Source organism: Salmo trutta, chromosome 10 (assembly GCF_901001165.1).
Source record: "Salmo trutta chromosome 10, fSalTru1.1, whole genome shotgun sequence".
NCBI classification, from domain to species: Eukaryota; Metazoa; Chordata; class Actinopteri; order Salmoniformes; family Salmonidae; genus Salmo; species Salmo trutta.
In genome coordinates, this window is record NC_042966.1 from 34,020,727 (window position 1) to 34,046,566 (window position 25,840).

At 42.3% G+C, this 25,840-nt stretch overlaps 1 protein-coding gene across 3 annotated transcripts; it reads right to left on the minus strand.

The window, feature by feature from the left end:
* Positions 1-3,743: 3,743 nt before the first annotated feature.
* On the minus strand, positions 3,744-19,217 carry fam83b (family with sequence similarity 83 member B). Of its 3 annotated transcripts, XM_029765368.1 has the most exons (6): positions 13,083-13,174; positions 12,716-12,778; positions 12,313-12,483; positions 7,928-8,092; positions 7,068-7,192; positions 3,744-6,195 (listed from the first exon to the last, which is right to left on the minus strand). In XM_029765368.1, exons 4-6 carry the CDS (start codon positions 8,075-8,077, stop codon positions 3,933-3,935), a joined length of 2,538 nt encoding a protein of 845 aa, XP_029621228.1. In that variant the 5' UTR covers positions 8,078-8,092; positions 12,313-12,483; positions 12,716-12,778; positions 13,083-13,174; the 3' UTR covers positions 3,744-3,932. The 3 variants fall into 3 exon arrangements, with proteins under 3 accessions (XP_029621228.1, XP_029621227.1, XP_029621229.1); XM_029765367.1 differs by lacking the exons at positions 12,313-12,483; positions 12,716-12,778 and adding an exon at positions 18,998-19,217 and having other exon boundaries at positions 13,083-13,585; XM_029765369.1 differs by lacking the exon at positions 12,313-12,483.
* Positions 19,218-25,840: the final 6,623 nt, after the last annotated feature.

Below are 25,840 nucleotides of genomic sequence, written 5' to 3' on the forward strand. Positions count from 1 at the left end.
GTTCAGTTATGTGGTCCCAGTGCTTATTTTAGATGGGCAGGTTGATGAGTACAACCAAATGATGTTGTATATTATTTTACTTGTATTGTATTGTGTGCTGTTGAGCACTGAATGTGTGCACGCAGCACCTGTTATTTCCTTTTGGTCGCTCTCTTGCCTGACCTTCAGCTAGCGAAATGCCTGAGAGCTGTGACTGCTCCAAGGGCTAACATATTGTGTGTTGTCTCTTCGTGCGCAGGGCAAAGAAAAATCCAACAAGCAGACCTTCAGTTGTGTCAGTGTCCTCATTAAATTACAAAACGCAGAACGCTACACTAACATAATTGCAAAAGGGTTTTCTAATGACAAATTAGCCTTTTAAAATGATTAACTTGGATTAGCTAACACAACATGCCATTGGAACACAGGAGTGATTGTTGCTGATAATCGGCCTCAGTACACCTATGTAGATATTCCATAAAAAATCATCTGTTTCCAGCTACAATAGTAATTTACAACATTAACAATGTCTACACTGTATTTTTTATCAATTTGATGTTATTTTAATGGACAAAAAATTTGCTTTTTTTAACAGTGACCCCAAACTTTTGAACAGTAGTGTACATTATTGCAAAAATACAATAATTCAAACAACATATGGCCACTGTTGGTGAAGCCACTGTTAAGAATGGTGTCCAATTGAAAAGCCTTTCAATTTTGTTTTTTCAACTGAGTCTTTAAGAATAGTCATGTCTGTTTTTCATATTATTGGACACTATGTTCTATACAGTCCCTTGCTTTATCCCACTGCAGGTTTGGGGTCAATTCCATTTAAATTCCAGTAAATTCAGAAAGTGAACCAAATTCCAATTACACATTTTCCTCACTGAAAAGCATTGAAGAGAATTGGAATTTCAGTGTACTTCCTGAATTGTTTCCAACCCTGTCCCACTGTCCTGCAGCAACTGGTTCGACATTAAGTGGAAGAGAAAAATGTTCTTCCCTCATCATTAGCTATGCGAGCTCCAAGGTTAATGAAATATTTACAATAAATAGATCAGCAAACACAGGTCTCATGGGGTGGGGTGGCGTAGCTGTCCTTGCATGCTTGACTGTAAGTTGCTTTCAGGGCTGGCTCCAGGCATAAGCGCCATAAGCTGTCACTTAGGGCCCCCAGCCGCTAGAGAGTTAGAATAGTAGAATAAAAAAGGTGCAAGTTCGAAATTTGGTTGTGCATCAGCAGTTTTGATCTTTTGTTCTCTACTCCCCATGGCAAAAACTTTAACATTTTCTCTGCACCCTATGGCAAAATGTTTAGAATTGCAGGAAATTCACTTTAAAACAAAAAATGTTTTCTCCGCTGTCAAGGGGGGTCACACATTTTTTTTGCCCACTCTGTGTGCCCCCCCCCAACCAATTATTGTTTAGGGCCTCCTAAAGTCTAGAGCCGGCCCTGGTCGCTTTGGATAAAAGTGGCTACTAAATGGCATATATTATTATTATTATTACATATAAAATATAGTCAAGAGACTCTTTTCTTTTGTAATTCCCATAAACACTCTAATCTGCTGATTTATAAATATTTTGATCAGACTAGTGACCACATGTATTTGAACAGTAACTCCTATTTGTTCTGGTCTTAATGGCACGTAATGGCGCATAATGGTCTTAGTGGAACATAACAATATAAATGTATTACTTATGAGAGGCTTTTGGAAGCAGTTTATTCCATTGCATATACAGTATTGCACAAATTAGACACCCAGTGGGAAAAACTGGTTACAATGACACATCTTCCTAGCGACATTACAAAATTATGTTTCTGACTTGATGGTCATAATGCTGACCTCCATACAACCTCTTGTAAGCTACAATCTCATAATTCAGACCTCATAGCTCTAAATTATAACAGATCTATTGGACAATATCTATTCTCATCATGACTAAAGACGGAAAACACAACGCACCAACAGGTAATTCAATTCAAATTATAAAAGGGCCAAGTGTTCACTTATGCTTATCGAGAGCAAATACCAACATCCTATTATCAAACACAGATTCAAATAAAGTTTCAATAGAACAATTCCCAACCTTCCATCCATCATGTCCCCCCCTCCCCCCTACCATTTTATTATGAATGTGATTTCTTGTATACCTGATGCAATGACAATTATTCCCATATCAATTACAAGCAGCTGAATGCCTGCATGCATGCACTCTGTGAACTTCACATTGAATGATACACTTTCTATGTGATGTGAAAGATTGAAGTCTTGAAGTACTTAGTGACAGTAGGAACCCCGTCTAATGAAAAGGCATGGTTCAAAAAAGCGTGGTTCAAATAGTCCAGAATCAGTGGAATGCAAAACGCTAAAATAATGCTGTGCTCTATTCAAGTCATGCTTATATATCATGTTGACTGTGAAATTGTCTTTAGCTTGTCAGAGGAATGGGTTGAATACTAACACATACAACCTGGCCAAAAAGCTATTCCGTAGCTTAAACAGACTGAAATAAATACTTCACCTCATGGTGGTACTGTAGTATGCGCTGCCCTGTAGCTCATACAACAAAGGATCAAAGGTAACAAAAACACAATTTCACATTTGTTTGGAAAAAGCAACTATATTTTTCAACCAACTTTGTCAGTGTTTGTACAGGTCAAATATTTGACACACAATGTACATTTCCCTAAATTAGTCCCTCATAATACCACTGCATTTCCCACAACAACTGTAAAATCCAAGCATATTTTGCCAAGACATTTTTCCAAGAAAAATACTCATCAAAACACTCCAGACACTGCAATGATGACAAAAGTGGCATTAGGTTTTGACAAACGAACTCATTCACCCAATCATGCAATTCACATGTACGCACTGTAAATCCTGTACTCTGGATATGTTTTTCTGATATTGTGGCTAACAAATGGATTGTTTTCACTCTTTTGATCAGAGTTGTTATTGTGAAGACATCTTTAAAATGAAATGATTTAATGTGTTTTATATGGAAATGAAGCTACTGCCTTGTGAATTCATCCTATTTTAGTTCACTTTTAGTCTCTCATCACAGCCATCGAGCAGCTGATTGGTTCTGAGTTTTAAAAAAAATGCTAATGGATTTGATATTTTATGAAGATTATAGATCTTTGATGTATTAAAGACCAAAAAGTATAACATATTAAAGCACTCTTAGCCTCGAAGAGCAAATAAGATGTAACAAATTTGTGTTCAGTGTTTCCCCACACTGAAGTGTACAAACACACTCACAGACACACACACACACAAACGTTTATCTTACCTCTTTTAGTGTTGGACTGAAGACTTATCAACGTCAAGATACTGGAGTGACGAGCCACCCTTTCTGTCTCTCCCAACTCGGATTCCCTGCCGCTGACCACTAATTCCCTTCTAGTTCTGTCTCCCCTACCACAAGGACCTTGGACTGTGCCTCAGGACAACCTGGCTGTCCCTGTCATTGGAGGCTGCTGAAGGGAGGACGGCTCATAATAATGACTGGAACAGAGCAAATGGAATGGCATCAAACATGTGTTTGATGTATTTTATACCATTCCATTAAAACCGCTCCAGCCATTACCATGAGCCCGGCCTCCCCAATTAAGCTGCCACCAACCTCCTGTGGTCCCTGTTCACTTGGCCGTGCTGCTGATCCAGTTCTGCTGTTCCGACTGACACTGTGGGCCCCTGACTTGATTTCACAGTCCGTGATACCTTGTCCTGGACCATGCTGATCCCCCCCTTTAATTCAAGTAAAAATCTGTTTGCCATTGCCTTAAAGAGTCCTAAAAGGATGTAATCTCTTCATGTAACCAGTTTTCAAGTTAAATAGTGCAGTACACTGTTTCCACTCTGCCTACCATTTGATTGGGCCCTTGAAAGCTTTTGTAAATTTGACCAGTAATCCATGTTGTATTATGCTAACTTTCTTTTCTACTACTTATTTTTGTGAATGAAATGCCCCACTCTTTGTATGAATTTGCCCAGTTTGTTTTCATGGTGGCTATGTGTCTGCTGGCCAGTGTGGTTGTGTTGTTCATTGGTGGAGCTACTTTTAGCAGAGTACATGCTCTTGGTCCTCTCTGGGGAGTGTATGAGGGCAGGGCCTGTTGCAGATTGTGAGGAATGGGGTCGCTCCTTCTCCAATGAACAGAAAGGCTCAAATCTGCTATACAAACGACTATCGCCACCCCGATCGCTACGCCAATTTCCTGACGCAAGCCTTGTCCTTTCATGCATTTTATCAATGGAAGTATGCTGCCCTTGTGTCCCCATGGATTTAGTTCTGTCAGGAAGATTTTGGTGCAGCTCTTCAGTGCTAAAACGAGGGGTTGAGGATAACCCTATATCATCTGCATAGTGGTTCTTGTCCATCTGGAGCATGCTACTCGGTGATGCAACCTTCCTCTCTCTCTCTGGTCTTTGTCCCTCTTCGTCAGTGACTATGGTGTCTGAACTACCACCCCTTTTAGGGGAACCCCCTTTAGGGGAACCTTCTTTTTTCTCCGGTATTTTGAGCAATGATCTGATTTGCTTGGTGCTCTTCTTGAGGAAACGTGGTGAACCCAATGCCGTGCTGGTGGACTTGTAAGTGGGCTCTTTGCTATTCATATCAAGGGCTGCTGCAGACACAGTTCTGGAGGTAGGCTCTTTGCTGTTCATATCAAGGGCTGCTGCAGACACAGTTCTAGAGGTAGGCTCTTTGCTGTTCATATCAAGGGATGCTACAGACACAGTTCTGGAGGTAGGCTCTTTGCTGTTCATATCAAGGGCTGCTGCAGACACAGTTCTGTAGGGAGGCTCTTGCCAAATAGAAACAGGGGGGCTCTTTGTGTCCACAACGTTTTTGACGTCATAATGAGAGACAGATCTCTGATCCTTGTTCAAATTTGAAGAATATCCTCCATTCTGTGCACCCAATCTTATTCCACCACCATCTGGCTGGCTCCTCCCAAAGGCCCTACCGTACATGTGACTGGAGGACTCTTTATTGACTCTGTAGTCACTGTTGGTCTTTGAGTCTGCCACACTGTGTCTTTTGTGCCAGTTGTCTTGAAGGAGCTCAGGGGCTTTCATTACCAGTCCCTCTTTGGCTCTTCCCAGGCAGGCATAGACTGACTGATGTGGGTCTCTTCCTGGGCCATAGCCAATGTTATTCCTAGGATCATCCAAAATCTGCAGACTCCGCCTTTTCATTATGTATTCATCTTGTCTCATTCTGTTTTCCATCGATGTTGCTGGATTCCATTGCAATTGCATTGAAGAGTAATACGGTGCATTGTTTGGCTTTGCAGAGGGGTCGACCTGACGTATGGAAGAGGAAGAGTTGTTTGAGTGACTGTTTGTCTCTGGTTTCTCTGGAATAGTGGACTTGAAAACAAGGGATGACCTAAGTCTGGAAGGAATCAATGAGCTAGTTTTGTTTTCCTGTGCTTCATACTGGTCCAGATAGTCACAGGATTCCCCAATAGGATCATCAGTGTTATTGAGGTAAGACTCTATCCTATATGTGCGCAAGAAGGACTTAGCCGTGTTCTTCAAAGTTGGCATGTTCCGCTGCATAGAGCGGACTTGTTTGTCATTCCCGTGGTAGGACTGGCGAAAATTGCGACCTCTGATTATCTGTACCCCCTGAGAATGGTCTTCCAAAGCATTGGAAAAGTGGCTTCTTCCAGGAGCACAGTGATTACCTCCATCTCCAGCCACGTTCCAGTTGCTTGCCCCATACCTTGTGTTGTGTGGAACATATGGGACTTCTTGTCTCTCCCCAGCATAACTGTGCCTTTTCAGGAAGTTCACAGTCTCTGCAGACTGGAACTGATGGATGCGGTTTTGAACACTCTGGCCGTGATTCATCATGGGTCTGTGTTCAAATGGCTCCTTGTCATAAAGTCTCTCCTCCATCTCTCCGATATGGCTCGTCATGCCCGTCTGTCTCTCACAAGCTTTCCTGTACACTGTGTCCAGGGTATGTCTCAACTGGTCCTTCCTCTCAAAGGCTTGTCTGGATTCAGAAGAATACTTTGCCCGAGCATGTCTTCCATTCCGTTCTAGTAGCACAGTCTCGGGAGGGGTGAGAACTGCTGGCACGAAGGAACGGGCGAAGAGCGTTCTAAACTCCTCGTCATAGGACTCCACCAGCTGGCCTGTTATGACCTGCACCATACTCAGGTTGATTTTCTCATAGGACCACATGAAGCTAGGCAGAGAAGAATAAACAGAGAGCAGCAATTGCTTCAGTGAAAATGAAATAACAGCCATTTTTATCTCAGTCAACTGCACACGGTAAACTGAGGTAGACAGTTTCACAATATCAGTAAATTGTTGAAGATGTATCGAAGATACGCCTTCAGGTTGTCTAAAGTATAAAAAAATTATAAAAAAGTAATATTGCCTTATCTGTTACCCATAGGTATTCTAGGAATTTATCAGCCCCTACCTCATAAAAATTGAGTTTTTGAAAAGTGAACCCTTTTCGATTTTTATCCCAATCTTAAATGTTTTCTTATTTCAAGAGAAGTTCTGTGTTCCTTATAGAATTCAAATACAGGCTCTACAGACAGCCCTGTCATGTAAACATTTTGGAACAGAACTTCTTCCTAAAAACTTTGTCCAAGTTTTCATTCTCATTTTCCATTCATTGTTTACTTCACAGATGTAAGAATACAATTATGATTGGTGTAAATATTCAGAAAACCATCCCTTTAAGCCTTACCCTTACCGTGTTCAAATAGTCACTGTTAAAATACAAAGAAAGAACATGATAATGACTCAATAAAGTGCCTTTCATTTATAGCTAAAGAACATTTTAATCAATATTGGAAAAGCCTTTTTCTGAGCTGCTAAGATTATCATACAATAACGATAGTGTACTTGCTATCCGAAATCCTTGGGACGTCCCAGCTCTGACGTCACCCCCATTGAAGTTGATATGGTTAAGGTTAGGGTAAGAATAGGGGTTAAGGTTAGGGTTTAGGGTAGGGAAGTCCCAAGGTACCTGGATTGCACGAAGAGTAACAATAGGGTCAGGTTATTGGCATTTCTTCTCCCTGAGCTCCTAGCTCCATTTACCTGTATGATCCGTACACCACTGTTTGGCAGTCCACCAACAGAAACTTCTGCTCCATTGCTCCATGAAATGTAGCTCCTGAACGACAGAGGTAATCCTGACCCTTCACTGTCCGTACTCTCATGTTCTGTAGACCAAGAGAGTCAGTGGAATGTTACCAAGACCATTCTATGGTAACACATGGCTTTTTGCAAAGCCTGAATATATATATATATATATATATATATATATATATATATATATATATATATATATATATATATATATATAAAAGGTTTATTGTCACATACACCAGATAGGGGCAGTGTAATGTGTTGTTTTATAGGGTCAGCCATAGTAGTACGGCACCCCTGGAGCAAATTAGGATTAAGTGCCTTGCTCAAGGGCACATCGACAGATTTTTCACTTTGTCTGCTTGGGTATTGAAACCAGCAACCTTTCGGTTACTGGCCCAACACTCTAAATGCTAGACTAACTGTCGCCCTTTTGTGAATATGCTTAAAGGGTGTGGTTGCTGCGTGCTAAATACCTCATTCCTCTGGTAATAAATACAGTTAACTGCCAAAATAAAGGAAACACTACCATAAAGTGTCTTAATAGGGCGTTGGGCCACTGCGAGCCAGAACAGCTTCAATGCACCTTTGCATAGATTCATCCCTCTGGCAATAACTACCTCGCCCTTTAAACTGCCTCACCCTGCAAAAACAGGAGGAGTGAGACTTTGACTTCTTTCGTCTGTCATTTTGAGGGCCTATTGTCAGTGGTTGAATCAATACTGTTTATTTGATGAGAGGACGATCAGTCGATGAATGTAGATCTCTACCTGCATACGTTACCATTGTAGCAGAGGATCTGAACTTACCCTAAGTTTTGGTATTTGGATGTCTTGATTCTCAGCCATTAAGAGAAAGCTTTGCAGATGAAATTCATCCAGAAGCACATAAACTGGAATTCCTCTGGTGGAGGCATCAACCACCTCTTTGAATATATCCACATCTGTAAAAATGTCCATTACAATTGCAATAACCTGTGGGGAAAGAAGGGACAATAACAACACAAATTAGAACCAGAAGTACAGAAAAACATGATGATTTATGAAAATAATTTGTATACCATTACATACTAAACTCAGCAACAACAAAAATAACGTCCTCTCACTGTCAACTGCGTTTATTTTCAGTTTATTGGCCCTGACCAAAGGGGGGTGTCACGCCTGCTCAGGCTCTTCCCCCCTGGCGCTCGAGGGCACCAGGCTGCCCTGCATTATGCACTCCTGCCACCATCATTTACGCACACCTGCCTTCCTTCGCCACGCACACCTGCCTTCCTTCGCCACGCGCATCAGCAATATTGGACTCACCTGGACTCACTCAATCACCTGTTTATTACCTCCCCTATATTTGTCAGTTCCCCAGCTGTTCCCCGCTGCTGCATTGTTTGTCATATGTCCGTGTTACCCATGTGCTGCCACTGTTCCTGTCTTGTTCTATGTCTATTCCCGAATAAATGTCTGGCTCCCTGTACCTGCTTCTCCTGTCCAGCGTCGGTTCTTACTGGGGGGTCAAAATCAAAAGTGTGGCCACCAGCTGCATTTAGTACTGCAGTGCATCTCCTCCACATGGACTGCACCAGATTTGCCAGTTCTTGCTGTGAGATGTTACCCCACACTTCCACCAAGGCACCTGCAAGTTCCTGGACATTTCTGGGGGGAATGGCCCTAGCCCTCATCCTCTGATCCAAAAGGTCCCAGACATGCTCAATGGGATTGAGATCCAGGCTCTTCGCTGGCCATGGCAGAACACTGACATTCCTGTCTTCCAGGAAATCACGCACAGAATGAGCACTATGGCTGGTGGCATTGTCATTTTGGAAGGGTACCACATGAGGGAGGAGGATGTCTTCCCTGTAACGCACAGCGTTGAGATTGCCTGCAAGGACAACAAGCTCAGTCCGATGATGCTGTGACACATCGCCCCAGACCATGATGGACCCTCCACCTACAAATAGATCCGGCTTCAGAGTACAGGCTTCGGTGTAACGCTCATTCCTTCAACGATAAACGCAAATTCGACCATCAACCCTGGTGAGACAAAACCGCGACTCGTCAGCGAAGAGCACTTTTTGCCAGTCCTGTCTGGTCCAGCGACGGTGGGTTTGTGCCCATAGGCGACATTGTTGCCGGTGATGTCTGGTGAGGACCTGCCTTACAGCAGGCCTACAAGCCCCTAGTCCAGCCTCTCTCAGCCTATTGCGGACAGTCTGAGCACTGATGGAGGGATTGTGCATTCCTGGTGTAACTCGGGCAGTTGTTGTTGCCATCCTGTACCTGTCCCGCAGGTGTGATGTTCAGATGTACCGATCCTGTGCAGGTGTTGTTACACATGGTCTGCCACTGCGAGGACGATCAGCTGTCCGTCCTGTCTCCCTATAGCGCTGTTTTAGGCATCTCACAGTACGGACATTGCAATTTATTGCCCTGGCCACATCTGCAGTCCTCATGCCTCCTTGCAGCATGCCTAAGGCACGTTCACGCAGATGAGCAGGGACCCTGGGCATCGTTCTTTTGGTGTTTTTCAGAGTCAGTAGAAAGGCCTCTTTAGTGTCCTAAGTTTTCATAACTGTGACCTTAATTGCCTACCGTCTGTAAACTGTTAGTGTCTTAACGACCGGTCCACAGGTGCATGTTCATTAATTGTTTATGGTTCAGTGAACAAGCATGGGAAACAATGTTTAAACCCTTCACAATGAAGATCTGTGAAGTTATTTGGATTTTTACGAATTATCTTTGAAAGACAGGGTCCTGAAAATGGGACGTTTCTTTTCTTTGCTGAGTTTATTGTATGTTATAAACTGGGTGGGTCAAGCCTTGAATGCTGATTGTCTGACAGCCGTGGTATATCAGACCGTATACTACGGGTTTGACAAACCATTCATAGTTACTGCTCTAATTACATTGGTAACATCGCGGCTAAGAACAGCCCTTAGCCGTGGCATATTGGCCGTATACCACACCCCCTCGAGCATTATTTCTTAAGAACAACACCATAGTGCTGATGGAGTGTTAATTAGAGTATGAGGCATTACTGTAAGCTCAGGAAATCTGTCTGATTTGCGGACTGTGATGCCGACAAAAATACAGGTGACAAAAATGGTACTTCAGGAGCTCATTAGATAATGGTTAAGGCTGTGTGATATCGTCATCCTTCCATATGTGTTATACTAGGATCTGTCTCTGACAGGTTACAGCTTTCTTATCCATTTGTGGGTAATCAGAACTGCCCTATTTGGTGACATAATGGATACTACCTGATGACCAAGACCTATTACAGTTAGGTAAAAACATGTTGTTTCATGTCACTAAAAGTACCTTTAAAATGCACCCTTTTACAGTCAGGACGCAACCTGACCATCAAAACAACAACAAAAACACACTCAGCACACTGCAATATATGTGCCATATACCTAGTTAAAATATGTTCACTTTGAAGCAAATGTCACACTGTGTTGACTCTTCCTTTTTTGCTAGTGCTATCTATACTGTATAGTATCGCAAGAGGTAACTGGTAACTTAGTAAGTGTGTGGTCACAAGGACACGGACACTGTGTTTACCATATTTACTGTGACAAGTAGGACTTGGTTTGACACATGGATGGAAGATGTATCTCTATACACACCAAATTCCTCTGGCTAACACACTATACATGTATATACAAAAGTATGCGGACACCCCTTCAAATTAGTGGATATGGCTATTTCAGCCCCATTGTTGCTGACAGGTGTATAAAATCGAGCACCAGTCATGCAATCGCCATAAACAAACATTGGCAGTAGAATGGTCCGTACTGAAGATTTCAGTGACTTTCAATGTGACACCGCCATAGGATGCCACCTTTCCAACAAGTCAGTTCATCAAATGTATGCCCTGCTAAAGCTGCCCCGGTCAACTGTAAGTGCTGTTATTGTGAAGTCTAGGAGCAACAACGGCTCAGCCACGAAGTGGTAGACCACACAAGCTCACAGGACGGGACTGGCGAGGGCTGAAGCGCTCAGCGCGTAAAAATCGTCTGTCCTCGGTTGCAACACTCACTACCGAGTTCTAAACTGCCTCTGGAAGCAACGTCAGCACAATAACTGTTCGTCGTGAGCTTCATGAAATGGGTTTCCATGGCAGAGCAGCCACACACAAGCCTAAGATCACAATGCACAATGCAAAGTGTTGGCTGGAGTGGTGTAAAGCTCGCCGCAATTGGACTCTGGAGCAGTGGAAACTGCTTTCTCCAGAATTATCAATCACGTTTCACCATCTGGCAGTCCGACGGTGGAATCTGGGTTTGGCAGATGCCAGGAGAACGTTACCTGGCCGAATGCATAGTACCAACTGTAAAGTTTGTTGGAGGAGGAATAATGGTTTGTTGAGATGGGTGTGGAAGAACTTGACTGGCCTGCACAGAGCCCTGACCTCAACCCCATCGAACACCTTGGGGATGAATTGGAACGCCGACGGCGAGCCCGGCCTAATCACCCAACATCAGTGCCCGATCTCACTAATGCACGTGGCTGAATGGAAGCAAGTCCCTGCAGCAATGTTCCAACATCTAGAGGAAAGCCTTCCCAGAAGAGTGGAGGCTGTTATAGCAGCAAAGGGGGGACCAACTCCATATTAATGCCCATGATTTTGGAATGAGATGTTCATGCATTTGGAATACTTGTAGCTAATACTAGCTAGACAATGTCGACTAAATCACATGAGAAACTACAGTAAAACTATAGCTTGAGTGTTCTGATAAGAGATTTGTAAATGTTCAAAATAACACATCCTTGACCGAAGCGGATGAAGGAGCAAATATAATTATCAGGGGTTTGGCATTGCATAGCCAACAGATTATATGACTGCATGATAGGATTCAAAGTACACTCTCAGAATAAAGGGTACAGTTAGGGCAAAGTACAATAGATCAAAATCCCTTGAATTTGCTACATTGGTGTTAGAAGTTTTATGGCGGAGAGGTGTGTACACGTGAGGGACTTGGCATAGAGAAGAGGTACATTTTTGCCACTTAAAATTATCAAATGGCTTTGTCACTGTGGTGGTACCCTAAAAAGGCACATTTGTACCTGTTGGCTCTTTTGAGGTACGAACTGCAAAGGTACAATTATGTACTTATAACTAATTGTACAATGGATGTACCTTATAGGGTAGCACTACATTGACAATCATTACTACCCCTTTAAGTACAATTCGGTACCTTTTTGTTCTGAGAGTGTAGTTATGACTGCTACGATGATAGGTTTTCAGGAACATCCTTTCATGATCCCAGTTCCTGTACAACCGGTTCTTTCTTTGAACACAGCATTGACAGATTTCTTGCATGACAGCTGCAGGCAATCCATGATCTGTGTACTGTCCTGCTGTCCTGCTGTGCAACGTAAGGTAAAAGTCTATTGATCTTTACATTTCTATTTCTGGTAATGGTAGTCTGAAAATGTTAGAAGCAGGATAATCTGTACATGGCTTAATCTCAGGATTTGACCCACAACTACGAGAATTACCTCACATTCAAGGATACTGGGTGAGTTTTCGTTGCAGCGGTACCTATACTTTTACTCATGAAGATAAATTGTAAAAAAATATATATTTTATAGACCCACCGTGACACCACCTCAGACACACCTGTCTAGTGAAAAGGAACTATGTTGGTATGATTTTCTGCCCTGGGAGAAAAGGGAGTTGTGATGTAAATCATTTTGTCCGGGAATAGTTTCAATTTGTGATTCAGGAGCTATCACGTTCACACAAAGAGTCACAGTTGAAGAACAGACATTATTGTATATACTGTATAGTATATACTATACTAATTTACTATAATAATAATAATAATAATAATACATTAAAAAAAGGAGCAGCAGCATTTAAAAAAGACAACTATTGTAATTTGCATTCCATAAACTCCATTAGCTCCATAAGCATGCATTGCAGGATGCATTGCAGGATTACCGCAATGCATTGCAGGATTACCTGTCTGGCATTCTGAATGTGTTTCCGGATCACCTCTTTGATGGTGGGTCTGTTAAGTCTGGGTGGATGGAAGAACAGATGTATATTGGTTTGCAGTCTATCAGGCATGACCTCCGGCCACCCTAACTCCAAGTCAGGTGTTGCTATGTCAGAGTCCACAGGCCAGTATGTTCCAGTTGAAGACTTGCTGGCCGCAGCGTCCGGAGCTGGGCCGTCAATTTCTTCTGTGTGGTTGCTAGGCAATGGCTGTGAGGCGTTTGTAGTGATGAAGTGGAGTTCATCTTCTGAGAGGAAGCTCCCTATCCGCTCGGACTTGAGGAACTTCTGGTAGCTCTCTCTGCCGTCATTCACCAGGGAATCAATGGCAAGGCGATAGGCCTCCTTATAGTGGGGCTGAATGTAATCTTCAGGCTTCAACTCTTCCTTTAAGGAGGACAGCAGGGAGAGGTGTTGGGAATCCATCATAAGGGTGGCTTAGTGCGTTCTGTTACAGATGGTGGATGCTTGAAGTCAAAGAGACAAGAAGCAAGGCATTAGAAAAACAATCTGATAGAGAGTGTGTCTTCCTTTAAATAAATGTTGTGTTTTCACTGAAAATACATTTTGGAAGGAAGATTTTAATCCACTTAACCCCAAGATTTCCCCAAGTTTTTACCATCATTGTAAAGCTTTGGGGCATCAACCCTGTGACAATCTTTTACCATTGAATGCAATGTATTGACATAAACTCAATAGGTTGACACTCATCGTTTCCCATTGAATGCAATGTATTGACAGAAGCATCAATTGGTTGAAGTTTCTCTTTTCCCATTGAATGCAATGTATTGACATAAACGTCAATAGGTTGACACTCATTTTTTCCCATTGAATGCAATGTATTGACAGAAGTATCAATTGGTTGAAGTTTCTCTTTTCCCATTGACTGCAATGTGTTGACATAAGCGTCAAGCCTTTGGCACTGATCTTTTCCCATTGAATGCAATGTATCAATTGGTTGATCCTTATCTTTTCCAATTGGCACCGCAAATCCTGGTGGGAGCATGGCCAGTATACCTAAGCATCAATTTGTTGATGCCTAACTTTTTGCAAAAACGTGACAGGATGACGTTTTAATAATGGGATAACATATTATATTGTGCGAAAAGCAACAACGTTTGTTTTCTACTCTTGTTCAAAGTTAAATAAATCCACCAGCCAATTGGGGTGTAAATCAGGGCAGCCCCCAACTAACAGAAATATCTTAAATATAATTTGATAGCTCGAGGTAAGGTGAAAATCAGATGTTGTCAAATAAACACCTTTAATAATTTCATTACCCCCACCCTTTGATGTCTATTTACAGGCTGGAGCCGAGTTGGAATGTTTGTATTTCTCTGCAGTCAATTAGGGAACCCTGCCATGCTCTACATCAATGCTTAATAACAGCTGGGTTTAAAGGAGATCTTAAAGGGATAGTTTGCCATTTTGACAATGGATACCATTTTTATGTCTCTGTGCTCAGTATGCAGGAAGTTCGAGGTAATTTTGAGAGCTAGTGCTAACTAGCTTAGCGCAAAGACTGGAAGTCTTTGGGTACAGATAGTATTTGTACTAACTAGTTATCATGAAATTACATCCCTTGAATGGTATTCACGAGTTCATCTCTCTGGAGAAGTACATAAAGGGCTTCATTGCCAAAATCCAGAACTATTCCTTTAAGATATCATTTAAACCCAGATGTTAAAAGCATTATAGAATAGGTGGGTCTAATCCTGAATGCTGATTGGTTAAAAGCACATTCCAGTCGGTGTCTATTAACAGCAGCTATATCTATGCCGTTAAAATGCCTATTTACTCTGTTCCATCTGACCGCGCATTCCACTATCTCATCAGCCCAGGCAAGGAAGTTATAAACTTCATCTCCTCTATAAAAAAGCATGATCTCACATTTGTTATTTTTTTCTGCCCCCTTTTTCTCCCCAATTTCGTGGTATCCAATTGGTAGTAGTTAATGTCTTGTCTCATCGCTGCAACTCCCGTACGGACTCGGGAGAGGCGAAGGTCAAGAACCATGCATCCTCCAAAACACAACCCAAATTGCTTCTTGACACAATGCACAACCAACCCAGAAGCCAGCCGTACCAATGTGTCGGAGGAAACACCGTACACCTAGCAAACCAGTCAGCTTGCACTGCGCCCGGCCCGCCACAGGAGTCGCTAGTGCGCAATGAGACAAGGATATCCCTGCCGGCCAAACCCTCCCTAACACGGACGACGCTGGGCCAATTGTGCACCACCCCATGGGCCTTCTGATCGCGGCCGGGTGCGACAGAGCCTGGGCTCAAACCCAGAATCTCTGGTGACACAGCCTTAGACCACTGCACCACCCGGGAGGCCCTCACATTTCTTTTAAACATTTAGTTTTCAACAGCGGAGATTTGTATTAAGCTTACTGTCTGTCTCGCTGACATTGTTTCAATATTCAAATTCGATCTCCAATTGTCCCATAGTAATGAACGTGTTGGGGTCGGGAGTCTGGACAAGAGAGAGAGGCAGGCAGCGTTTTTCAGTCAGTCAAAATCATGAATCAGCTGGCATCATTGTTATAGATATATACACAGAAATGTCAATTGAAAAAAGATAAAACAAAACGAAGTGCAGCTAGTTTGCAGTCTTTCCAGCTCCAGTTTGAAGTTATTGTGTTAGCTGTGTTGTTGGCTAGCTCCTCTGAATAACAGTGTCCTGACGACTGAGCACATATTCTATGCCAGATGAAATTGTGCCTCATTAGCTCATTTTTATGGATGTATCCAAATAAATGTCACTACAAAACAGTTTAAACAAATGCAGCTACTGTTGTTATTATGTCTACACTGTTTGACGTGACTGTAAGTTAGCCATAGTTGGCTAGCTAGCAAGCAAAGGATAAGAACATTGCCAGCCAGTATAGCAATGGAACATTTAGAACGAACATCCATAGATACAGAACAATGAGACTGAACGACTGGATCGCGTCTCTGGCAACCGAACCAATAGAACGAACAACCAGCCGGCTTGGGTAGCAACCCTAGATTTGTGTCGGGACTATATCTTGTAGAAGGATGAAACAGAATGAATAAATTCATCAATATAATGTTTTTAATGAAAATATGTCAATTATTATTTGAATATGTTGGTAAGCTGTTGTATTAAAGTGATAATGCTCTCAAAGGTGGTGTTTGGAGGATATATTGGCACAACACCTGTGCCAACATATCCTCCAAACACAGGGTTCTCGGGCATCATCACTTAATTGATGTAGAGCATGGCAGGGTTCCGTAATTGAGAGCTGAGAAATACAAACATTCCAACTCGGCTCCAGCCTGTATATAGACATCAAAAGGTGGGGGTAATGAAATTATTAAAGGTGTTTATTTGACATCCTCTGATTTTCACCTTACCTCGAGCTATCAAATTACATTTAAGATACTTCGGTTATTTGGGTGCTGCCCTGTTTACACCCAAATTGGCTGGTGGATTTATTTAACCTTGAACGAGCGTTGAAAACAAAATGCAAGAAGCATAATATGACATGTCATTCAGACTTATCAAATAGTTAAACATAATAAACACTAAACCTGACACCTATAACCACCATTAGCTAGAGACCATAAATGAAACAGCTGTACCAAATCAGCATACTAATGAGCCACTAAACCTAACCCTAACCTTAACCACACTGCTAACCCTAATGCCTAACCCTTAGCTTAAATGAAGACCAAAAAGCACATTTTTGTTTACAGAAATGTTTACAATATAGCCAATTTCGACTTTGCAGCTGGCCTATCTAGTGGAAATCGTTTAGTTCTAACTCCAGGACAAGACTCACCATGACAATAAACGTCAACCTGCCTAATGGGGAGTTTAAGGTTAATACATAGGCGACTTACAGTTAGTGCATTCGTCGTAAGGTAGCTAGGTGGCACAACCACATATCACAGTCATTCTAAGGGTGGTAGGTAGCCTAGCAGTTAAGAGCGTTGGGCCAGTAACCAAAAGGGTACTGGTCTGAATCCCCGAGCTGACTAGGTTGAAAAGAGCAAGGCACTTAATTAACCCTAAGATAAGAGCGTCTGCTAAATGACGTACAATTACAATTTCTCCTCAATTAAGTAGCCATCAGCAAAGACAGTGCTAGTAACAAAAGACAAGTGTTTCCTTGATTTTTGAAAGAATCTCTTAATTGTTATGAGAAAATATTTAGATGAATAGGGATTGTTATGCATATTGTTATGCATATTGTTATGTGTATTGTTATGTATATTGTTATGCGTATTGTTATGTGTATTGTTATGCGTATTGCTATGCATATTGTTATGTGTATTGTTATGTATATTGTTATGCGTATTGTTATGCATATTGTTATGTGTATTGTTATGTATATTGTTATGCGTATTGCTATGCTTATTGTTATGTGTATTGTTATGTATATTGTTATGCATATTGTTATGTGTATTGTTATGTATATTGTTATGCGTATTGCTATGCATATTGTTATGTGTATTGTTATGTATATTGTTATGTGTATTGCTATGTGTATTGTTATGTATATTGTTATGCGTATTGCTATGCTTATTGTTATGTGTATTGTTATGTATATTGTTATGCATATTGTTATGTGTATTGTTATGTATATTGTTATGTGTATTGTTATGCATATTGTTATGTGTATTGTTATGTGTATTGTTATGTATATTGTTATGCGTATTGCTATGCTTATTGTTATGTGTATTGTTATGTATATTGTTATGCATATTGTTATGTGTATTGTTATGTATATTGTTATGCGTATTGCTATGCTTATTGTTATGTGTATTGTTATGTATATTGTTATGTGTATTGTTATGTGTATTGTTATGTATATTGTTATGCGTATTGTTATGTATATTGTTATGTGTATTGCTATGCATATTGTTATGTGTATTGTTATGTGTATTGTTATGCGTATTGCTATGTATATTGTTATGTGTATTGTTATGTATATTGTTATGCATATTGTTATGTATATTGTTATGTGTATTGCTATGCATATTGTTATGTGTATTGTTATGTATATTGTTATGTGTATTGTTATGTATATTGTTATGTGTATTGGTATGTATATTGTTATGTGTATTGTTATGTAAATTGTTATGTATATTGTTATGTGTATTGTTATGTATATTGTTATGTGTATTGTTATGTATATTGTTATGTATATTGTTATGTGTATTATTATGTATATTGTTATGTATATTGTTATGCATATTGTTATGCGTATTGTTATGTGTATTGTTATGTATATTGTTATGCGTATTGTTATGTGTATTGTTATGTATATTGTTATACGTATTGTTATGTGTATTGTTATGTATATTGTTATGTGTATTGTTATGTATATTGTTATGCGCATTGTTATGTATATTGTTATGTGTATTGTTATGTATATTGTTATGTGTATTGTTATGTATATTGTTATGCGTATTGCTATGCGTATTGCTATGTGTATTGTTATGTATATTGTTATGCATATTGTTATGTGTATTGTTATGTATATTGTTATGCGTATTGTTATGTGTATTGTTATGTATATTGTTATGCGTATTGCTATGCATATTGTTATGTGTAGTGTTATGTATATTGTTATGCGTATTGCTATGCATATTGTTATGTGTATTGTTATGTATATTGTTATGTGTATTGTTATGTATATTGTTATGTGCATTGTTATGTATATTGTTATGTGTATTGTTATGTATATTGTTATGTATATTGTTATGCGTATTGTTATGTGTATTGTTACGCTTATTAGTCCATGTGTCTGTTGTTATTCATTCTTGTCTATTTAATTATTTTAAAGCATACTGTACATTCCATATCACAACAGTCTAATGTTAAACTCTATAGTAGTTACTTACATTAAAAGTATGAGTTATAGAAAAATCCTCTTGTAGTTTCCCAATAAATTCCAGTACTGCATTTTTCAATGTATTCTTCCGACTGTTTAGACGTATTGGAGCAAAGCTGATATCTGCCAACTGAAGTAACAAAGACAAGGAGGTGTCTCAACATGAGAAGCACTCTGTGGATGGAGGGTGTGGATTCCAGTTTTCTCATGCAAATAGCAATGGCTTCAAACTTGCTCACAGGCCAAAGGCTGCCATAAACCTGTTTCAGATAGGAGTCACACCCCTTTCTTCTTCAAGCGTTCAAAGTTGAATTATGGTGTGTAGACAATGGAGGTTTTGATAGTCAGTTATCTTTTCAAGCAAATTTAAAGGCGTTGCAATTTTTACATATAATATGGTAATATGTAATTAAGCTTTAACTGTACTTGTTAACTTATTTGATGACACTTACCTATCATAAGTATTCACCCCCTTGGATTTCTTCACATTTCATTATGACAAAGTGGGATTAAAATGTATATAATTGTCATTTTTTGAAAATGATCTACACAAAATATTCTGTCATGTCTAAATGGAAGATTGTTGTAATAAAAAAAAGATGAATGGCAAATAAAAGACCAATTGACCTGGATTTAACCCCCACACCCTCTCCGAGTCAATATTATGTTAGAAACAACAGTCACGGTCGTGATAACGGGCGGACCAAGGCGCAGCGTGTGTTGAGTTCCAAATCTTTATTTGCAGTGAAAACTTAAACAAAAAACAATAAACATACAACAAACATGAACTACGTGGTGCTGAATGCACTCACACAAAACAATATCTCACAAAAGCCGGTGGAAACAGGGACACCTTAAGTATGATCCCCAATTAGAGACAACGATAATCAGCTGCCTCTAATTGGGAACCAAACTCAATCCCAAACATAGAAATGAATCAGCTAGAACACCCCCTAGTCACGCCCTGACCTACAACACCATAGAGAACCTCTCTAAGGTCAGGGCGTGACAGTACCCCCCCAAAGGTGCGGACTCCGGCCGCAAAACCTGAAACCAAATGGGGAGGGTAGGGGGGGTGACTAGTGTCGGTGGCGGCTCCGGTGCGTGTCGTAGCCCCCGCCCAGACCGGATCCGGCCATGGCGCCGAGCTGAACGCCGTGCCTGGACTGGGCATCGGCGCAGAGGAAGGCTCCGGCCTTGGAGCGGTACTGGATGCCGTGCCTGGACTGGGCACCGGCGCAGAGGAGGGCTCCGGCCATGGAGCTGGGTTGGATGCCGTGTCTGGACTGGGCACCGGCGCAGACGGCTCCGGCCATGGAGCTGGGTTGGACGCCTTGCCTGTACTGGGCACCGGCGCAGAGGAAGGCTCCGGCCATGGAGCTGGGTTCGATGCCGTGCCTGGACTGGGCACCGGCGCAGAGGAAGGCTCCGGCCATGGAGCTGGGTTGGACGCCGTGCCTGTACTGGGCACCGGCGCAGAGGAAGGCTCCGGCCATGGAGCTGGGTTGGCCACCGTGCCTGGACTTGGCACCGGCGCAGATTAAAGCTCCGGCCTTGGAGCGGGACTGGACGCCGTGCCTGGACTGGGCACCGGCTCAGAGGGAGGCTCCGGCCATGGAGCTGGGTTGAACGCCTTGCCTGGACTGGGCACCGGCACAGAGGGCTCCGGCCATGGAGCTGGGTTGGCCGCCATGCCTGGACTGGGCACTGGCGCAGAGGAAGGCTCCGGCCATGGAGCTGGGTTAAACGCCGTGCCTGGACTGGGCACCGGCGCAGAGGGCTCCGGCCATGGAGCTGGGTTGGCCGCCGTGCCTGGACTGGGCACAGGCGTAGAGGAAGGCTCCGGCCATGGAGCTGGGTTGGCTGCCGTGCCTGGACTGGACACCGGCGCAGAGGAAGGCTCCTGCCAGGGAGCGGGACTGGACACCGTGCCTGGACTGGGCACCGTCACTGGAAGCTCCAGGCCGTTGACCGTCACTGGAAGCTCCAGGCCGTTGACTGTCACTGGAAGCTCCGGGCCGTTGACCGTCACTGGAAGCTCCGGGCCGTTGACCTTCACTGGAAGCTCCGGGCCATTGACCATCACTGGAAGCTCCGGGCCGTTGACCGTCACTGGAAGCTCCGGGCCGATGACCATCACTGGAGACTCCGGACTGTGAACCGTCGCTGGAAGCTCCAGGCTGTGAACCGTCGCTGGAAGCTCCGGACTGTGAACTGTCGCTGGAAGCTCAGGACTGTGAACCGTCGCTGGAAGCTCTGGACTGTGAACCGTCACTGGAAGCTCTGGACTGTGAACCGTCGCTGGAAGCTCTGGACTGTGAACTGTCGCTGGAAGCTCTGGACTGTGAATCGTCGCTGGAGGTTCCGTGCTGTAGACCGTCACTGGAGTCTCCGGACCGTACACACGCACTGGAGGCCTGGTGCGTGGAGCCGGCACAGGTGGCACCGGACTGATGACACGCACTTCAGGGCGAGTGCGGGGAGCTGGAACAGGTGGCATCGGACTGATGACACGCACTTCAGTGCGAGTGCGGAGAGCTGGCACAGGACGTACCGGACTGGGGAGGTGCGCTGGAGGCCTGGTGCGTGGAGCCGGCACTGGTGGCACCGGACTGTTGACACGCACTTCAGGGAGGGTGCGGGGAGCTGGCACAGGACTCACCAGACTGCTGACAGGCTCTTCAGGTCGAATGTTGTGCAGAACACACCTGCACAACATCTCTCTCCTCTCTCTCCCAAATTCTCCATCGCCTCCTTGACGGTCTCTGGCTCTTCAGGACGAGTGCGGGGAGCTGGCACAGATGGCACCGGACTGATGACCCGCTATTCAGGGCGAGTGCGAGGAACCGGCACAGGACGTACCGGGCTGAGAAGGCTCACTGGAGGCCTGGTGCGTGGAGTCGGCGCTGATGGCACCGGACTGGTGTCACGCTCTTCAGCACGCCTGCACTGCAGCATACTCCTCGCTACCACCTCTTTCCGCTATCTTTCCTTGAATTCCTCCACCGACTCCCAAACGGGCTCTGGCACTCCCGCTGCTCAGTCGACCACCCCATGTGCCCCCCACAAAAAAAAATCTTGGGGTTTCTGTGGCCGCGGTCCCCGGCGTTGTCGCTGTCTTTTCTGTTCTTTCTGCAATTCTCTCCAAACAAGGGTCTCGCATCCTCCCCGGATTTCCTCCCAGGTCCAACTCACTGCTTGGTCCTTGAATGGTGGGATATTTTGTCACGGTCGTGATAATGGACGGACCAAGGCGCAGCGTGTGTTGAGTTCCACATCTTTATTTGCAGTGAAAACTTAAACAAAAAACAATAAACATACAACAAACGTGAACTACGTGGTGCTGAATGCACTCACACAAAACAATATCGAACAAAAGCAGGTGGGAACAGGGACACCTTAAGTATGATCCCCAATTAGAGACAAGAATAATCAGCTGCCTCTAATTGGGAACCAAACTCAATCCCAAACATAGAAATGAATCGACTAGGACACCCCATAGTCACGCCCTGACCTACAACACCATAGAGAACCAAGGGCTCTCTATGGTCAGGGCGTGACAACAACTTTGGCAGCGATTACAGTTGTGAGTCATCTTGGGTAAGTCTCTAAGAGCTTTGCACACCTGGATTGTGCAATATTTGTCCATTAATCTTTTCAAAATTCTTCAAGCTCTGTCAAGGTGTTGGTGACAATGGCTAGACAGACATTTTAAAGTCTTGCCATAGATGTTCAAGTAGATTTAAGTAAAAACTGTAACTTGGCCACTAAGGAACATTCACTGTCTTCTTGGTAAACAACTCCAGTGTACATTTGGACTTGTGTTGTAGGTTGTTGTCCTGCTGAAAAGTGTATTCTTCTCCGAGTGTCTTGTGTAAAGCAGACTAAAGCAGGTTTTCCTCTAGGATTTTGTCTGTGCTTAGCTCCATCCTGTTTCTTTTTATCCTGAAAAACTCCCCAGTCTTTGCTGATGTCAACAATACCCATACCGTGATGCAGCCACCACCATGCTTGACAATAAGGAGGCAGTTACTCAGTGATGTGTCCCAAACATAAGGCTTTGCATTTAGGTCAATGTGCCATGTGTTTTTTGTTTTGTTTGCCTTGTTGCATGTAGGATGCACGTTTTTGTATTCTTCTTTTCAATCTGTCATTAAGGTCATTATTGAGGAGTCACTGCAATGTTGTTGATAAAAACCATGCTGTCATTAAGGTCATTATTGTGGAGTCCATGCAATGTTGTTGATCAAAACCATGCTGTCATTAAGGTCATTATTGTGGAGTCACTGCAATGTTGTTGATAAAAACCATGCCTTAAAAATACATATTTGATTTACATTTGTGTTTGCCTCTACATCACTCTGCCTGCTCAAACCAGATCCAAAGGTACCTGTCAATTTCCCACCATTCAACAATGATATACCGGTAGACTACTATTATCAGGTTTATACTGTAGCAGTGGTACCCTGTGAAGCATGTGGAGTCTGGAGCAATCCAACAGATTGTGAACCAATTACTCATTTCTGTGTAGTTGTCAACAAGCCAATAGGGCCTGGGCATTCTTTATTAATTCAACAGATGGTTATTTTACAATGCTCCCTCAAATTTCAATGAATATTTTTATTTTTATTTCACCTTTATTTAACCAGGTAGACCAGTTGAGAACAAGTTCTCATTTACAATTACGACCTGGTCAAGATAAAGCATAGCAGTGCGACAAAAACGACAACACAGAGTTACGCATAAACAAATGTACCGTCAATAACACAAAAGAAAAGAAAAATAGAAAGATCTATGTACAGTGTGTGCAAATGTAAAATAGTAGGGAGGTAGGCAATAAATAGGCCATAGAGGCGAAAATAATTACAATTTAGCATTAATACGGGAGTGATATATGTGCAGATGATGATGTGCAAGTAGAGATACTCGGGTGCAAAAGAGCAAGAGGGTCAGTAATAATATGGGGATGAGGTAGTCGGGTGTACTATTTACAGATGGGCTGTGTACAGGTACAGTGATCTGAAAACTGCTCTCACAGCTGATGCTTAAAGTTAGAGAGGGAGATATAAGACTCCAGCTTCAGAGATTTTTGCAATTTTGCAATATTAATCAATTGGGCATACAATTCCATATATCTCTGAGGCTATTTATAATTCTCTGTGCATCAGGGATTATTCTAGTTGACTAATAATCACTGCAATTATCCACTGAACAGCTCTTACTTGGCAACCGTGTCAAACACTTACTTTGTTCCTTACCATATTAACTATTATTACCCTCCGAAAGCGCACGGCTCAGGTTTTCCACCTGTTGTTTATTTGACAAGTGTATGCCGTGACTTCATGAAAACACACGATTATTGTTATCTATGTATTGTTATTGTTATCTATTTATTGATTATTGTTATCTATTTGTTATCTATGCTATTTGTAAGAGTGAATTATTTTGTACAAAGAAGCTCAACATGCAGTCTACCTGCAGTGTATTTAATTGTTTTAAGGGATTGTGTTTCTCTTGACCCAAACCTACCACAATCCATCCCAAACAGACTACATCCAGTCAACATGACAGTCATTCTTGTGTAGCCAGAAACACTTTGATTAGGCAATGTATTGAAATGATCTCATCATAGGTGAGAAGCTGCCTCTTCAGATTTATCAAGGGAAGTGTGGAATACTAAATGAGGTTTAAACGTTGCACTCCAAATCAGTGAGCCAATCAGAGTCACAGAGATTCCCTGAGTGATGACATCTCTTATACCATGTACATAAGTGTAGCTGGAGCTAAATGAAAAGATTTGGAATACAGCAATCAGCCACAGTCTTCAGGGCGGAAGGTAGCCTAGCAGTTAGAGCGTTGGGCCAGTAACCGAAAGGTTGCTGGTTTGAATACCTGAGCCGACAAGATGAAAAATCTGTTGATGTGCCCTTGAGCAAAGGCACTTAACCCTAATTTGCTCCAAGGGCGCTGAATTACTATGGCTGACCCTGTAAAACAACACATTTCACTGTACCTAACTGGTGTGCGACAATATAGCATATATACTGTATATTTAAAAAGATTCTCCCCCGGTGCCATTGATACCGCAAGCAGCCACAGTTTTTCATCACCCATGTCTGGTGAGAAATAGAAAGAATCTGAGCAGGGCCTTTATTCCATTCATTCTATTAACCTAGCTAATAGAGTCATTTAGTCATTTAGAAATAACTGAAAGAATCTGAGCAGGGCCTTTATTCCACTCATTCTATTAACCTAGCTAATAAAATCATTTAGAAATAACTGAGGCAAATTGGTTTGAAGTATTAACGATGCATTGAATTTATACTAATATTTGAGAAATGTGAAAACTACATATTTGAAATCGGGCCTAAAACTAAAAACATTTTTAACATAAAGAAGAATACTTACTCTTATCTGACATGTATGTCAAAGAATTAAATGATCAGATCTCTCCGAGTACTTAGTTTCTTTACCAGTCTAGACTCAGTCAGACAGTGTGAGCTCCAGGGCTAAATGCCTACGTGGGGTGTGTAAAATACAACTGTATTTTGTGTGTGTTTTTTGGGGTTGGGAGATTATATACAATTTAGTGCAACACATCGACTGACAATGACACTCGGACTGCTGTTTCAGTTAAATCACCCTCATCTGCAATTCAGTGGCTTGCCTTATTTCCATGTTACTAAGCTAACATGTTTATTTCCTGAAGAGCAGCTTGCTTTGTGTTTGGACTGTCTGCCTATCAACAGTGATGCTGCTTGTTTGTACTTTCAAACATCTATTTCTAATGAATCATCACACGACTTGGCAAACACACATCTATTCTATTTTATCTCATCTATTATGAGATAAA

Excerpts from the sequence above, each read along its gene's own strand:
- fam83b (XM_029765367.1), bottom strand. The coding sequence starts at position 13,547 with ATGATGGATTCCCAACACCTCTCCCTGCTGTCCTCCTTAAAGGAAGAG. Across the intron at positions 8,093-13,082 it reads ACATTCAGAATGCCAGACAG|GTTATTGCAATTGTAATGGA; the intron begins GTAATCCTGCAA and ends CTTTCCCCACAG. Across the intron at positions 6,196-7,067 it reads GTGGTGTACGGATCATACAG|CTTCATGTGGTCCTATGAGA; the intron begins GTAAATGGAGCT and ends TTCTCTGCCTAG.